At 54.1% G+C, this 17,524-nt stretch overlaps 1 protein-coding gene across 10 annotated transcripts in view; it reads right to left on the reverse strand.

The window, feature by feature from the left end:
* Positions 1-17,524, reverse strand: part of JAKMIP1 (janus kinase and microtubule interacting protein 1) — a 136,066-nt gene that overhangs the window by 57,752 nt on the left and 60,790 nt on the right. For 8 of the 10 annotated variants that reach the window (XM_053901708.1, XM_053901707.1, XM_053901709.1 and 5 more), the window contains 2 exons: positions 15,477-15,742; positions 9,896-10,390 (listed from right to left, as the gene is read on the reverse strand). In XM_053901708.1, coding sequence (XP_053757683.1) covers positions 9,896-10,390; positions 15,477-15,605 — 624 coding nt within the window. In that variant the 5' untranslated portion in view covers positions 15,606-15,742. The remainder of the gene's footprint in view (positions 1-9,895; positions 10,391-15,476; positions 15,743-17,524) is intronic. The other 2 variants (XM_053901714.1, XM_053901715.1) reach the window with 1 other exon arrangement.

Below are 17,524 nucleotides of genomic sequence, written 5' to 3' on the forward strand. Positions count from 1 at the left end.
GCCACCAGCCCTGGAAGAAGCAAGGACGGTTCCTCTCCAGCACCTTCAGAGAGCATGGCCCTGTGACCCCTTGATCTCAGACTTCCGCCTCCGAAACTATAAGCCAATAAAGTTCTGTTGCTTTAGCCACCCAGCGTGTGGCCCTTTATTACAGCAGCCCTGGGAAACGGAGACAGGCTTTAGAAGGGATAATTTGCCAAGCACTAGGAGAGAGTGATGCGGGAGCCCAGCATTGCCAGGAGCCCCAGGAGCTGGGAGAGGCTGGAAGGACCCTCCCCTGGAGCCCCCGGGGAGCACGGCCCTACCGGCACCTTGATTCCTGACTCCTGACTCCTGGCCTCCGGACTGTGCGGGAATACCTTTCTGTTGTCTTAAGCCACTGAGTTGGTGGCCGTTTGTTAAGAAAGTCACGGGAAACAAAGATACTCCGTGACTGTGATCTGTACCTCTTACTTGTGACTGTTGCACCTCAAGTCCACAGACAGTCAACGGCCGAGAACAGTGGTTAAGAGCCCCGTTCTGGCAGCAGACGTAAAGCTGATTCAAAGGCCCTCCCCGACACCACGTGACCTCCTGAGGCACAGCACAGGCAGGGCCACCTGTCGGACCCAGCCTCAGCCTCCATAAAGTGGGGACACGGAGACCTCTTAGGACCTCCCCGGTCCAGTTGTGGAGAGTTAGATCTTAGTGCAGACCCTGGCATGTTATAAGCTGTGGTCAATGTTCGCTGCCCCCGTGAATCTGTGTTAGCTCCTGGTGAACATATTGAAACAGCAGACCATATTATAGAAGGGGGAATTGGTACCCTCAAAATACTGGGAGGTTTTCAAGCAAAAGTCCTACAGTTCTGAAAAACTCTTTGAGCCGCCTTTCTTTTAGAGCAAAGAGTGTGCTCCCTTCCCGCCACATCCCCAGCCCCACAGGACAATCTCCTGGGACTCCAGCCCTGAGCCTGCCTGAAGCCGCGACAGAAGGTGACCACTGCTCCCCCTGGTGGCAACCCACCATCAGCTCCCCGCCTGGCCCTAATCCCTGGGAGGAGCACCTCCTGGCCGTGGGGAGGAATCCTTAGGGATGCGGAAATTGTTCCCACTGCCCAGGCCAGTCCAGAAGCACTAAGCAGTACGTGAAAGGAGTTCATTAATGTAAACCACTCACGCGCTGCCATTAATTCAACAAATACTGAGCCGAGCGTCACTGATGGGTCCTGGGAAGCCTCTGCAAACAAAACAGGCTAGAGTCCCTGCCCTCAGAGTTTCCACTCTGGAGGGGGACGTAGTCACTAAACAATAAGTCAACACTGCAGTGGCTGAGAGAGGGATTCGCGCAAGCGGGAGAAAAGAAAGTGCGGGAATCAGCAGGGCCAGCGGGACGTAGTGCAAGTTAACAGGGAGGGTCCCCTCGGCATCCGGGCCACACACTTCTTGCTTTGCACTGGAGCCCAGAAATGGAGCCCCCACCGTGCATTACACTAGCTCCTCCCACACAAAGCGGCAGCACTGCGAGCAGGACACCTCTGGAGCCCCAAATTCTGCATCTTAGGAAAGTGCCCGTTCCCCGCTTACTCTCGTAAACGAGCAGAGGGCTCGCACCCGTCACCCTGGGAAAGGTTCCCGGAAAACGGTTTCCACCAGCAGCGATGACAGCCAGGAACGAATGGACAACGCAGAATGTATTCTGGAATCAACATCTGTCAGGTTGTTGTACCTTCCCCAGCCACAGTCCTCAGGGCCCCCCAGGGTAGGAGACTTGCCAACTTCACACAGCTAAAGGCAAGCATTCCATTCATGGACTTTATGTCTGCCTCCCAGGCTGAGTTCTCAGCAACCCTGTCCCCTTCCCCCAGGATGCTGACAAGGCCATGAATCTCTGACACGAGATTCCCCGACCTGCATCCCCTGAGCGAGCAGACTCCCTCTCCCAGCCTCTGCTCTCAGCATATGTTACAGGAGAGGGGTGGGGCTGAAATCATTCCAGTTCCCAGGGCAGGCCCTGATTGGCTCACAGCAGTCACATGCCCTGCCCCCTCACATTCAACAGCTCCGGGATGGATACAGGACCCAATCAGAACAAATAGCCTAGAGAGAGCATAGCTAGGACCCTCCTGTTCCTCCTTAGGAGCTAAAAAGGAGATTCACTTTCTCTGAGATGTGTGTGTGAGGATGGGGGGAGGGGCCCGGCACAGCAGTGACATCTCACCAGCACAGCGTGAGACCCCCGAGGCTGAAAATGACACAGGATGAGTCGGAGCAGAGCCTGGGAACCCTGGATCCCTTGGGGGGGGGGGGGGGATGAGTGCCTCTGGAGCCCTGCCTGAAGCTTCTCCTACTCCTTCAGTTACAAATGCTGACAGATGATGGTTCAAACGGGTCGGAGGTGGAATTTCTGTCACTTGCGACCAAAAGACCCTGACACGGAGTTAGGGAAAGCACACAGACTGGGTGATGGCTGTCACTTCCTTCTTACGTGCCAGCGCGAGCTCGGTGCCTCGTCCATACTTCCGAGACACGCTCTGTCTTCAGAAGACCCTCACGGTAGACACTACCCGCCCCGCTTCACAGCCAGGTGAGGCCTGGAGAGAAGCATGTGCCCAAGCGCTGGTCAGCAGCAGGACCACGAGGCCAACTCAGGTCCGCCTCTGCAACGCCCTCACCATCCCACGTGCCCCTCGGGTGCAGAATCCAACCACCTCCCCACGGTCGCATCCACCAGGACATTTGTCCCGACAAGAACCTTCGTGTGGCCAGCTCCCAACATGCCCAGCAACGTGCGCGTAGCTTGGTGAGCTCCACCGCACCCCAAAGTTCGGGGAACGAAGAACGAAGCGGGGGCTGCTACCCCGACACCTCCTCCCGCCTACCTGTGGTCAGTGACTAGCGTGAGCGTTCGCCCAAATGTCACGTCGACCCTAAAAGTCAGGCTGGGATCTTATTTGGAAACGGGGTCTCCGTGGATGCGATTACGATGGACGTGAAGATGAGGTCACACCAGATTAGGGCGGGCCTTAGATCCACCACTGGCGTCCTCGCGAGAAGGGGACAGAGACACAGACACACGGGGGAGGACAGGCCACGTGGCGGCAGAGCCTAGAACGGCATGGCCACAGGCCGGGGGGGCAGCAAGGATTCCTGGCCACCACCAGGAGCCGGACGGGGCAAGACAGGATTCCTCCCTGCAAGCGGCGGTCGGGGGGGGGGGCGGTGCGTGGTCTCTCTGACGCCTTGATTTCAGACTTCCGGCCTCCAAAACTGAGAGAGAAATAAATTCCTGTTGGGAGCAGCTGAGTTCGCAGTGACTTGTTACGGCAGCCCTGGAAAACTTAACAGAGCGCCAGACCGGATTTATCACACTGCGGTGCACTCCGCAAAGGGACTACGTTTCCCAGTGCCCCCTGCAGGTAGATGAGGCTGGGTAATTGTTGGCCAAAGCGGTGGAAGCGGAAGTGTATGGAACTTCCAAAAAGAAAAGCGTTCTTCAGTGAAGACTACGCCCTTCTTCATCGGCCCTCCTACTGCCAACCTGGGACGAAGACGTGATGGCTGGCGCTCAGTGAGCATGAAGGCCCACGAGGGCAGGGCCACATCCCAAAGTCCATTCTGAGGAGAGAGCTGGGAGGTACCCGTGTCCCTCACTACTCTGTGGAGCCCTGTGGCAGCCCTTTCCGGACTTCGTACACAAGAGAGAAATAAACTTCCAACGTTGAAGCCCCGGCGTCCTGAGGGAGTAGTCCCTTATGTGCCACCAGGCCTGAGCCTAACTGGTCTAGGGAAGGAGTCCAGTCTGGTGTCCCTGCCCCATGTGGGCCGTAACTTCCTTTTCTGATTTGCTTCTTTTTTTTTTTTTCAAACATTTTCATTTATTTTTGAGAGAGACAGAGCACGAGCAGGGGAGGGGCGGAGAGAGAGGGAGACACAGAATCCGAACCGGGCTCCAGGCTCTGAGCTGTCCCCACAGAGCCCGACGCGGGGCTCGAACCCACAAACCGGGAGATTGTGACCTGAGCCAAAGTCGGAAGCTTAACCGACTGAGCCACCCAGACGCCCCTCTGCTTTGCTTCCCTTAAGACGCACGTTAAATGTGTAAGCGGGGCGTCCACAGACCTGCCTGCATTTCCAATCCGATCCGACCCAATCCAGCTGACCAAGAAATGAAACGCGGGCCACCTTCCGAACACGTTGCCACGAACAAACAGCCTTGCCTGAGAAGCCACATTTTTCAAACTGGAGGGGGGTGGGGGAGGGGGGGGGAAGTAACGGGAGAAATGGACACCTGTTCTCTTCACTCGATCGTCCAAGTGGGGCGTTTGCAGTGAAAGCCACACGCCCACCGAGAATACCTGAACTGAGGATATTCCTGTTTAGGGCCGACGCGGAAACAGACACCACGTCCTCTGGTACGTTTTAAATAAGCTCCGGCAGTCCCTTAGGCAAATATTTGTTTCTTCCCCATTTTTTTTTTTTTTTTTTTTTTTTTTTTTTTTTTTACTTTAAACGTATATTTCTCCTGCCAGAGAGGAACACAGTTCATGGGTCTCTTGTTACAGAAATGGTAAGAGCTGCCAGACGCGGTAGTTCGTTTTATTCTCATAACCCCAGGGCAGGTGCGCAATCATTCCCATTTCGCAGAATAGACACCACAGGCTCAGAGATGGGAGGCAGCTTCGCTGGGGTCACCCAGTAAACAAGACTGGACTCGCACCCAGAGCAGACTCTCCCTCAAGGCTTCCCTTCCCCTGATGTGATAACACCTCCCCCCACCCCACCCCACCCCACCCCCACACCCAGAAAGGAAGAGAAGTTCTGATGCCTAAGCTAGTGCTGGAACTCAGGTAAATAAACATCCCACTTCTTACTGCTCAACAGCAGCCCATTCGATACCACATTTTATCCATTCCCCAACTGATGGACAGATGGGCTGCTTCCACGCTTTTACTACTATGAATATGCTGCAGTGATCACGTATGCATCTTTATGGAAACATGTTTTCATCTCCTTGGGTATACAGCTGGGGGGTAGAGGTGCTGGGAGGGAGCAGGCAAATTGCAGTTTAAGAAACTGCTGAATTATTTTATTTTTTTTCATTTTTTTAATGTTTATTTTTTTTACAGAGAGAGAGAGAGACAGAGTATAAGTGGAAGAGGGACAGAGAGAGAGGGAGACACAGAATCCGAGGCAGGCTCCAGGCCCTGAGCTGTCAGCACAGAGCCCGACGCGGGGCTCGAACCCACGAACCGGGAGACCGTGACCTGAGCCAAAGTCGGACGCCTAACCCACCGAGCCACCCGGGCACCCCTCTTTTTTTTTTAATTGCATCCATTCTACTGGGTATGAAGCAGTATCTAGTTATAATTTTTATTTGTGGTTCCCTGATGATCAGTGAGGTTGGACGCCTCTTCAGATGTTTATCTGTCATTTAAGTATATCTTCCCTTTTTGAAGTACTCTTTGCCCCTTTTAATTATTTTTCTTCTTGCCTCGTGGTTGTTTTTGTAATCTGAATAAAAGCGGTTTATGATAACACGTATTGAAACGATCTCCTCCCGATCTGTACTGTGCCTTGTCTCTCTTTCATTGGTGCCTTTGGATGAACAAAATTTATTCCTCAAAAGTTCAGTGTACAACCTTCTCCGAATAGGGCATTTATATGACTGGTGTATCTGTGTCTTCTCACTCCAAGAAGACCCAAATCTTCTTGGGGTGTCATCTGCCCCAAGATCATGAAAATACTGCTCTGTGTTACCTAACCAACTCACTAGTCTACTTTCTAACATCCACATCTATGGTCCACCTTGAATTAATCACTATGGATGCACGGATGGCAGGATGCAAGGATCACTGTTCCTGTTTTACAGATGCCCACCTACCTCAACACTGTTTATGGAAAGACCACCCTTTCCTTACTGGACTATGATGTTACCTGTTTCCTAAACCAGGTGACCACACGTGCATAGGGCTGCCTGGGGACTCTCCTGGTCAGTGATTCATCCACGTATCCTTCAGCTGGTCTTAATAGTAAGCTTTGTTACATGGTAGTGTCAGGTTTCCTGGGCTTTTTTGTCTTCAGAATTGTGACTCCAGGTCCTTTAAATTTTTCTATCAAATTTAGAATGCACTTGCTAATGTCTACCAAAAAAAACCCAAAACCCTGCTGGGGTTGTGACAGGGATTGCCCTAAATCTATAGATCATTTATGGAAGTACTGATACTTATATCATGAAAATGGCTTCTGCCTACATTTATTTTGGTCTCCTTTATTTTTCCTCAGCAGTGTTTTGAAGCTTTCAGCGTGTTGCAGCTTACACAACGTTCATCAGACTTTATTCGTAGGTCTTGGAACTCTATTATAAATGGTCTTTTGTAAAGCTCCATTTTCCCATTACACATTGCTAATATATAGAAACACAGTTTTATTTTGCATATTTACTTTCTATTGAGAGGCTTTGATAAATTCACTTACTAATTCTAATAGTTTGTAGAGTCTCTTGGATTTTCTACATCACAATCACAGCATCTGCAAATAACGGCGGTTTCCCCCTTTTTTCCCCCAATCTTTAAAACTTTTCTTTTTATTGTCTTTCAGATTTGAGGTCCTAGCCAGTGCAATGTTGAACAGAAGTGGTGATAGTGGATATCTTGTTCTGTCCTTGAATTCGCTGGGAAATGTTCAATATCACTATACGTTAGATTTTTTTGTTTTTTGTTTATTTTTATTTTTTAAAAAATTTGTTTAACCTTTATTTTTGAGACAGAGAGAGACAGAGCATGAACAGGGGGAGGGTCAGAGAGAGAGGGAGACACAGAATCTGGAACACGCTCCAGGCTCTGAGCTGTCAGCACAGAACCCGACGTGGGGCTCAAACTCACGGATCGCGAGATCACGACCTGAGCCGAAGTCAGATGCTCAACCGACTGAGCCACCCAGGCGCCCCTGTAGATTTTTTTGTAGAACCCTTTACCAGATTCAGAAAATTCTATTCTATTCCTTGTTTGCTGAGAGTTTATACTGTGATGTTGAATTTTACTACACGCTTTTATTGTATCTATTAAGATGATCATATGGCTTTTTTCTCCTTTATTCTATTACTAGCTGAATTATATTCACTGATTTTTTAACATTAAACCAAACTTTGTGTTCCTAGAATAAACCCAACTTGGTTATATTTATTAGCCCTTCTGTATATTGCTGGATTTTATTTGTTAATGTTTTATTTAGTACTCCTGTGTCTATGTTTATAAAAGATTAATTTTTTTCTTTTATTGTATATCACTGGTTTGGGAGTCAGTTATGCTGGCTTCATAAAATGAATTAGAATATGTTCCCTTTTTCTCTTTTCTGAAAGAGTCTGTGTAATTAGTTTTATTTCTTCATTAAATACTTATAGAATTTACCTGTGAAGTCTCTGGGCTTGGACTTTTCATTGAGGGAAAACTATTAATTACAGATTTAACTTCTTTAACAGCTATAGGACTACTCACATTTTCTATTTCTTATAGTGTCAGTTTGGTTAAGTTGTACTTGTTCAAAAAATCTGCCCATTTTATCCAAATTTCTTGTTCACTGGCATATGCTGTTCAGAAAGTACTCATACTGTCTCTTTAATTTCTGTAAGGGCTGTAGTAGTGTCTCTTTTACATTCTGTACACTGGGGGACTTGTCTCTGTTCCTTCATTGGTATTCCTCAGGACTTATCAGTGTACCTAGTTTAATTAACTTTTGATGCGTTGATTGTCCTTATTGATTAAGCCCCTCAATTCTGCTTTCTCAGAGATTAATTTGCTGTTCTTTTTCTTCGTTCTCAAGATGGAAGCTTAGATGTTTGGTTTTCAGCACTTATTCCTTTTTGTCTAAAATCTGTTTTATTCTAAGAAGCACAATTTTTGAAAGAAAGTGTGTAGGTTCCCTTGAAGAGAACAGTATGTGCAGCTGCTGAAATACCATATTTTGTCAGTGTACCTCCAGTTGGTTAACTGAATGCTGTTTAAATCTTCCATGTCTTTGTTCATCTATTGTCTATATGTTCTATTATTTGCTCAGAGTCTTATTCTCCAACTACAACTGTGGCTTTGTTTCTCCTTTTAGTTTTGATGCTTTTCTTTTGCACATTTGGAAGTTTCGTTACTAAGTGCTATTACAAATGGACCCCTTTATTATTAAGAAGCGTCCCCAGGGCACCTGGGTGCCTTAGTTGGTTAAGCCTCTGACTCTTGGTTTCAGCTCAGGTCACGATCTCGGTTTTGTGAGCTCGAGCCCCAAGTCGGGCTCTGCACTGGCAGCACAGAGCCTGCTTAGGATTCTTTCTTTCCCTCTCTCTCTGCCCCTCTCCACTCACACTGTCTCTGTGTCTCTCAAAATAAATAAACTTTAAAAAATGTTTTAATTTTTAAAAAAAGGCATCCCCTACTTGTCTGTAGTATTACTTCTTGCCTTGAGGTCTTCAACATGAATACAGAGCAGCTTTCTGGTGGTTAGTGTTTGGATGTTGTATCTATTTCCACCCTTACAACTTTCAGCCTCACTGCATCCTCATAATCAAGATATGCCTCTTGGAAACATCACTGTTGTCACTGCTGTTGACTCTACCCTGAGAAACTTAGCTTGCTCGCCTTTTCAGCCTCCTGCAGCACACAGGCTCAAAGTCTGACAGTCGTCCTGAGAGGCAGACTGGTGGTGTGCCTGCTGCAGCCCCTCCCCCGTCTGGCGAGCTTTGTTTCCTAAGTATGACACGACTCTGGGAGATTTCATTCTGCCTTTCCACCCCGACTCGCTGGCTTCCCGCATTACCCCAGAACTCAGGAAATATCTGGGGTGTGAACCGGCCCCCCCAGTGTGGGGGCTCCTTAGTTTCCCACTTTTCATGCTGACCATGAGAGATGGCAAAGAGCCCTGCTCACCTGTCTCAGCCCTGGTGGAGTCTCTTTGCTGGGGGGAAGCCCCATCCCCAGCCTGCTCTTGGGATACACAAATGTCCCATAGGGAAGAAGCTGTCGGCTGGTAACCGTCAGCTCTCCTGGGCCAGGCTCTCTCTCCTCTCCTTGAAATTTTAGCTCTTCTAGACCTCGGGCCTTCCATAGCCCTCCAGCCTTTAAAAACAGGATTGCTTGTGGGGCGCTTGGGTGGCTCAGTCGGTTAAGCATCCAACTCTTGGTTTCGGCTCAGGTTGTGATCTCACAGTTTCATGGGTTCAAGCCCCACATCGGGCTCTGCACTGATAGCCCGGAGCCTGCTTGGGATCCTCTCTCCCCCTCTCTCTCTCTGCCCCTCCCCTGCTGGTGTCGCCTCTGTCTCTCTCAAAATAAACTTAAAAATATAAGATGAGATGAGATGAGATGAGATGAGATGAGATGAGATGAGATGAGATTGCTTGCAATTTTTGGCTTTCCCCAGTTGTTGCAACAGAATGGCTGGCCTGTCCCTACCTACCACATCTTACCTGGAGGTATAAGCGTGCTCCAGTTTAGTAATTAAATGAGTAAATAAATAAATAAATGCCCAGCACTTTGATAAGCTTCCACGGTCGTTTTTTTGTTTTTGTTTTTGTTTTACCACAACCTTGGCCGTTAACCTATTAACCCCATTTTACAGAAACTTGTGGTTCTGAGCTGTTCCAAGAAGGACCAAGGATCCCACACCCAGCGAGAAGAGTTCTACCTGCCCAACGCCCCTTTACCACCACGAGGACGGCAGGGGCTTTGCTAGAAGCCCCGTGCTAGAACCGTGCCTGACGCACAGCGGGTCCTCAAAACTCGGCGTTTACCGCACACACACAGGAAGGAACGCATGCATGCAAGCCGGACAGGGAAGAAGGCACAAAGGAGAGGATGCGCGCGGGCGGGCGGGCGGGAAGAAAGGGGTGCAGGCACGCACGCCAGCCGGGAGGGGGCGCAGGCAGCACGTACCAGCCTGCGGATGTCCCGCTCGCACTCGCGCTTGATGCGGTGCACCTCGTCCTGGTGCGCCTGGTAGGCAGCGCGCAGGTCCGCCGCCTTGGTCTTGTCGGCCTGCATGCAGTTGCTGAGCGCCTCCTCGGCCTGCTTGCGCGAAGCCTTGAGCTCCAGGATTTCCTGCTGCAGCCGCTGGCGCTCGCCGTCGAAGGCCCTGCGCGCCTCGTCGCGCGCCTCGGCCAGGAGCGCCGTCTTGACCTTGTCGGCCGCGCCGTCCCGCAGCACGTTCAGCGTGGCCTGCAGCCGCTGCAGCTCGCCCTCCTTGATCTTGGCGGTGCGCGCCGCCTCCTGCTCGTGCTGCCGGATGAGCACCTCGCGCAGCGCCTGCAGCTCCTTGGTCTTCTCTTCGTGCAGCTTGGCCCTGAGCTCCGAGATGTAAGCGGTGTGCCGCCGCTGCTCCTGCTCGCGCTCCAGCTTGGCCTCCTGCAGCCGCTCGCGCAGTTTGCCCACCTGCAGCCCGAGCGACGGGGACACGGGTCAGGGTCGGAGCTGGGGGAGCCGGCCAGGCCCCGCCGCCACCTCCCCGCGCCCCGTTGTGCGGGAGGGCCCCCGAGACCCTCGCCGGGTCCCCCACCCCCACCCCAGTTCCCTCGCCTGCCACCCCTGTGGTCCTGACCCTCAGCAGCCCCACCTGCTTCTTCACTTGCTACTGTTTTCTTGGGAATTTCGCTAGAGGTGGAAAGCCACCTGCGGATGCCGGCGAGGGCAGTCAGGCCTTTGACATCCCTTCCAATTCGGAGACTTATCGGTCACAAGACACATAAGCAGATATCGTCACTCACCAAAGATGGACACATTTTGACACCAGAAGTACCTTTTCAGTGCCCGTGCACTGGACCGTGGGCACAGGGAAAACAGAGCAGATGGAGGCAGAGAGGGGCAGTGGAGGGCAACCATCCTCGCTGACCTGTCCCCTCCGCGGGCTGGGGGCTCCACAGCATCCCCCACATTAATCCCTAGGGGGTCCCAGGAGGGAGGTGACTGTGTTGCCCGGAGGCAGTGGAGGCTCAGAGATGCCTCCGAGACCTGCCTGGGGGGAGGGGCTGCCAGGGGACAGAGCCCGGCTCACCCCCAGGCCCCTGGCCCCAGAGCCATGTTCCTCAGATCCCCGGCTGCCAACCCAGCCTGAGCGCATCCGTCTAATCAGCAAAATTTAAACCATGGCTTGTAGAATGTGCCCAGGGAGTATTTGCTTAAGGCGCTCCAAAACGCCATATTCGCCCCTTTTCAAGTAGCCCACAAAAACACACACTGGGCAGGAACCCTTTACAGTCCGTTTGCTTTCTATATCACACCAGTCTCCAGAGAACGGGAACCAATTGTACCTCACAGAAGACACGCGCGACTTCTGCGGAAGGTGGCCAACATTTTCCCCGGCCTACGCTGTTTATGGCATGCCCACATTTTGAAATTAATGTCAGGTGAGGAGCTTTACAGTGTCCCTCGGTATGGATAAATCCTTCTGACAGCGGAGAAAGAAGCAAAAAGTAAGCCAGGCAAAGACACAAAGTCAGCATCTCCTTACATCAAACACTTGTGATCTCAGAAACAAGACGGGAGAACCTGTCAGTCCCGGGCCTCCCCCTCCCTGGGCTGGGACTGGGAGTCTTTTCCTAGTGGACGCAATGCCGGGAAGCCAGAACTTTAAACATTTAACGTGCTTGCCCCCAGCGAGGGACTAATATTTGCTTCTGGCATTGTCCTTCCCAGGAGGCAACGCTGTCCCGACTTCCCTGGTTATTGCCGACAGGGGTCGGTCGCATCCCAAGCCTGCACGGATGTGTGATTACTGAGCCCCACGATGGTGAATGGTGCGTGTCAAGTCGGCAGGGCCGTGGTACCAACTCATTTGGCAAGAAACCCATCTGTATGTTGTGAAAGTGTTTAAAGAAGTGACTCATATTTAAGCCGGCAGACCTTGAGTAAACCAGCTGACTCTTCATAATGTGGGTGGGCCTCACCCAATCAGTCGATGGCCTCGAGTGAAAAGGCTGAGCTCCTCAACGAGAGGAATTTGGCCTCCAGGCTGCTTCAAGACGCAAGACTGCAACATGCACTCTTGCTGAAATTTCCAGCTGCCTCTGCTCTGCAAAGTTCAGATTTGCCAGCCTCTGTAACCATGTGAGCCAACTTCTTAAAAAAAAAATGTCTCCCTCCCACTCCCCACCCCTACACACACACACACACACACACACACACACAATTTCCTATTGGTTCCATGCTTCTCTGAGGAACCCTGACTGTGAAACAGGGACATCAGCAGCTGCCCGGGGGGACTTGGGAGGAGGAAAACCCAAAGCACTGAGTGGATAAAGGGAAGTTTGCTCACAGGTGAAAAAGAAGGAAGGGGTGTGGAGGGGAGCAGAGGCGTGCGCAGGGCAGCCTGGGGGAGGTCGGGCCTGCTGAGACAGGTGTCTAGGGCAGGGACGCGGATGGAAGACGGGGTCGAGGGAGAAGGCCCTGCTGGGTCGCAGAGGAGCCGAGGGCCGAGCCCAGGTGCCACGACCCGAGCAGAGCAGAGCGAGGCTGGGTTGGCCCGGGCTGTGCACAGAGCACCTGCTCCCGACTCCTTAGCGCTGAGCAGGTCTAAAGCGTGCCAGCACTCTACCCGCCAGCTGCCTCCAAGCCACTCCCAAGTCTGGCGGCACAGCAGCACAGACGAGCACCTGGCTGCATATAAGACAGGAGCAAAATGACAGGGAGGGACCGCGCCCTGGAGGAGGAGGGAGGGGCCGGTGCAGAAAAGCCTCTGAGCCAGTGCCACCTGCCACTGCAGCCGGAATGGCGAAGCCGGCCTCCCCCGTCTCTGTCCCCTTCCACCCTGTCCTTCATCCGATCCGTCAGGGCTGGCTCCCCATTTCCAGGCCTGGCCACTTCATCCACTCCCTGCAGCCACCCTGGTCCTACCGCCCGACCGCGGCAGCTTTCTCCTAACCGTAATCTCCCTGCTTTGCCCCTGCCCACCGCAGGGCTGGCCAGCAAGGCAGGGACTTCGCCCCACGGGCCTTGGCGCCCCTGACTGGCGACCGGGGTGCTCACGGGACCGTGGGAGCACCAGCAAAAGCCTTAAAAAAGAGCCGGCTCCAAACGGCCTCTGCGAAGCCTGCTCGGGCCCCCTTGCCCCCGTGCCGTTCCGCACAGCACGGAACAACGGTACAGGCTGTTCAGTGAATGAATGAATCCACAGAGACATTTACCACGTCCCCTCATCCGCCCCTGCTCAACGGCGATCCTCCGGGAAAACAATGCTTCAACTGGGGCATCGACAACAGTTTTATGAGATCATATAAAAATACCGTTTAAATGCGACTGTAAACTTTATATTTATGTTTCTCCTACCAGCCAGTAAGCCCCGTGCGGAATTCTCTGAGGACAGGAGCTCCCCCAGCAGCGACACGGGGAAAGCCCTCCCGAGGGCCCACGTGGATGGCCGGGCTGAGAAAACAGGCAGCCGGGCGTGCCCAGCAGGGAGGCGGCCAGGTGACGGGGAAGGCCTGGCTCCCAGCCCAGTGCCACCACCTACACCTGTGTGGACCTGCTGTGGGATGGGCTGAGGTGTGTCCCCAAAATTCTCATGTGGAAGTCCCAACCCCCGGGACCTCAGAATGTGACTATAATTGGAGAGAGAATCTTAGAAGATGTGAAATCTTAAAAGAAGTTAAATGAGGTCATGTAGGTGGGCCCTGGCCTGTTATGACCGGTATCCTTATCAGGACACAGACACACAGGGGGACGGCCATGTGAGGACATGGGGAGAAGATGGCCGGCCATCTACAGGCCAAGGAGTGAGGCCTCTGGAGAAACCCACCTGCCCACACCTTGTCCCATGACTGCCAACCTCCGGAAGAAGTTCTTTGGAATTTTTAAGCCACCCAGTCCGTGGTGCTTCGTTACGGTGGCCCCAGCAAGCTAACGCACCTGGGCAAAGTCACCTCTCCTCTCTGACCTATAAACTGGAGAAAGCCACCCCTGACCGCGCAGGTCACTGCCAGGGTCAGGAGGCCCTCCGAGGCATCCGCTGTCACCTGCACAGCAGACACATAATAAATGTCAGCCAACTGCCGTGTGACCGCGTGTGACGGGCAGCACGTGTGTGTGACTGTCTCATCCAGTCTGCCGACAACCCAGGGGGGCGGGCACATCAGAGGACCCCATGTAACAAATGGGAAAACGGAGGCATGGGCAGTTACGTGGCTTTGCCCCCGGACCTCAAGGCGAATTAGGTGGTGGAGCCCTGGCAGAATGACCTTGGCCGTGCGGCTTCCCGGCAACCACAGCCGCCGTCGCTGCTTCTGGGTGGGACGTGCCAGGCCCAAGGGATCCCAGCAGGTGAATCCCGCCCGAGCTGCACAAAGTGTGGCCAGCCTGGCACCTCGGGCATCCGTGCCGGTGACGGCCGCGGGCCTGGAATCCTGAGTGTCTGCGGATGGGAAGGGGCGCACCTGTCCCCAAGCTCCAGGAGCCCAGCCTTTATCCCCCAGGCCCTGGACTCTGCCTCTGCTCTCCATGTCGCTGTCCTGAGCCAGGGGCCGAGTCGGGGGCCCAGGCCCCAGCTCCGCTCCCCACCTGGGGGCTGGACCCCAACCAGCACCCCCACCGCTGCTGCCGAGGCCCAGCTCTCAATAAGACAGGACACCTGCAGCCATACCCCGGCTGTCCCCTCCCGGGGCCCCAGGTGCTGGAAGACATACCAACTGCAGACGTGGGTATAACCTCCCCCATCCTACCCAGAACAGCCCAGACCCTCGGCCACTCAGGCTACCCGGGAGCAAGCTCCCATCCCCCCTTCTCTTCTCCCACGGACACCACAGAGCCCCAGCCCGCGCTGCCCTCAAACCACCCAAGCGAGAACACCGATGGGCTTTTTGTTGTATCCGTGACACTGCATCTTTAGGACACTGAACTGGCTGGTTATGATGACGCCGCGTTGCAGACGGGAAGAAACAGGTTCTTCCTGGAGACTTTATGTCACCTGTCCGAGGGCACGGAGCCAGTCGGGGGCCAAGCTGAAGTTTAAAGCCAGGTCTGTGCGGTGAGAAAGCCCGCGCTCCTCCATTGTGACAGGGTGCCTGTCACAGCCGCGCTCTAACTGGATGCGCACGGCCGGCCTGGCACCCACCTGGCGATGGTGCCGAGCGGCCCCAAAGCTCAGTCTCGCCCCACCAGAGCTCCGGTGCCCCGTCACAGAGCCAGACCCTGCTGCAAACTCTTTAATACCCTCGCCTCCTAACTCCCAGCCACAGGCCCCTCGGGTGGTACCGCCATGACCCCATCTCGCAGGCGAGGGAGATTACCACGCGGAGAGTAACGTAGCTGGTCCGAGGTCATAGAGAGACGCGACGGGGCCAGGAGTGGAATCCCGGTGGTACCACCACTGACGTTATACCCGTTTTAACAAGGGACAAGCTGAGGCTCAGAGGTCCAGTGCCCGTCCCCAGCCCCAGCCCGGAACACACCCTCCACTCAGAGCGGAGGGGAGTATCGTCCACCAGGGCGCGCGCCCCGTCCCGGAGCTGGGAGGCCGCACCCCTCCCACCTTGCTCTTTTCCTGCTGGAACTCGATCTGGATGCTAGTGAGCTTGGCCCGCAGCTCCTCGTTAGCCATTTGCACGGCATCAGTCTCCATCTCGGGCCTCTCGCCCTTGCTCCGGCCCTTCTTAGACATGCTTCCTCGTGGCTTGAGGCGCGGAGATCCCGCGGTTCACACCCACCAGCCAGCAGGCGCCGCTCCGGGCTCCGCCGTGCTAACCAGTTTTGCAGGGCTCAGCTTGTCCTCCGTGTAAACCACCATCACTTGGGACCCTGGGAAGAGGGAAACGGGGTTAGCGGAGAGAGAGAGGGACTGGCGTCCCTGCCTGGGCACTCAAATGGCAACCGGCGTTTGCCGGGGCCTCCCCGCCTGGGCCGGGCACCTGCTCATCGCCAGGTGGCCCTGCCATTCACAACACTGACCCAGCGCTTCTCAGACTGGCGGCCGCAGAAGCTTGTTAAGGCCGAGAGTCCTGGGCCCTCCCCCCCGGAGACTCTGATTTGCATTTCTCGCAAGCTCCCAGGTGATGCTCCCAGGCGACCACACCTTGAGTAGTTTGGATGTACTACTGTCCTTATCAAGAGGAGACCACATCACCGGAGCAACCCGTAGGCCACCGGCTGCAAACGTCAGTGAGCCTCAGTTGCCCGGGGCGCGTGTTTCAAAAGGCAGGTCCCCGGGGAGCCCAGAGCTCAGGGCACAAGGAGGTGCGTGGTGGGACCAAGGACACTGGATGTTCCGTCCACACTCCCAGGTGACTCTGGAAGAGGATCTGAGGACCGCACCCTGAAAAATGGGCCGTTATAAAGATCAGTGGCTCCCCTATGCCGTCCCCGGCCTAGCACAGCACTGGTCACTCACACTGCTAGCTCTGTGCCCCGGGGAGGTGACGGCGGTCCCTCCAGGCCTCTGTGCCCGCCTGGCCAGGCCGGGGCTGGTTTCCTGGTTCGCGGGGGCGCCATGATGAGCTAACTGCCCCTCCAGCACCCATATTTCTCCAGGGGAGGCCCGGGCCTTCAATTTGGTGGAGGTGCCCTCCCAGCCACAGGGTGACAAAGCCTTAAGATAGGGTCTAGACTGACAGCTAATGGCACCTGCATCCAGGTGACTCCTGTCACCTTTCACTAATCGCCACAACTGCCCTACGAGGTAGGTGATGTGGCCCCGTGTCACAGATGAGGAAACTGAGGCACAAAGAGGCCGAGTGCTAGCAACAGTCACACGGCCAAGACGAGAAAACAGCATTAACCTGGTCAAGGCCCACAGCTGGATTGGACATGGTGAGTCTGGAGCCCCCCCCCCCCAGCCCCCCAGCCCCCAGCCCTGTGCTAGCCTAACCCCATGCGGCACTGCCCCTGACAGCATGACTCTGCTCCCCTGGTCCCCTTGCTCTGCCTCATGGTTGTTTCCCACGTGACAAACCACGCGGGTTCCAAACAAGCAGGGCCTGGGTCTGTTTTGCTTCTCACTGTATCCCCTGTGCCTGGAATCAGAGCTCAGCATGCAGGAGGCCCTCCAGAAGTATGCGTTGAATGAGTGAGTGAATGAATGAGTGAATGAACGAGTGAGCGAATGAATGAATGAATGAGTGAAGCCCTATGATGCATCAAGTCCTGTGCTAGGAGCTGGGGAGCGTGTGGTCCTTGCAGCACCTGGAGAGGTAGGCACAGATGTTAGGGCCATCCTAGAGATGAGAGAAGATCGAGGCACAGAGAGGTGCAGTAAGCTACTCCTAAGCCACAGAGCTAGTCAGTGGTAGCACCAGGGTTAGATCGCCTTGGGAGAGCATGCACAGCAAGAAGAGAACCTTCCGGCATGCAGGAATGCCAGCCTTCGCAGGTGGAGCTGAAGAGATGAAGCCAGCAAGGGAGGCCATAAACGAGAAGCCTGGAGCTAGAAGGAGAACAAGGGGGGACCAGGGAGGCTAGAAGAAGAAGGGGTTCTAGAAGAAGGAAGGAGTCGACAGAGAGCAGCTCCTGACAGGGCAAGAGCAAGGCAAGGGGGGACAACTGACAGATCCACCAGATTCAGGAATATGGGGTCAGGGGCCTCGG

Source organism: Panthera pardus, unplaced genomic scaffold (assembly GCF_024362965.1).
Source record: "Panthera pardus isolate Hobbes unplaced genomic scaffold, ASM2436296v1 HiC_scaffold_13, whole genome shotgun sequence".
NCBI lineage: Eukaryota > Metazoa > Chordata > Mammalia > Carnivora > Felidae > Panthera > Panthera pardus.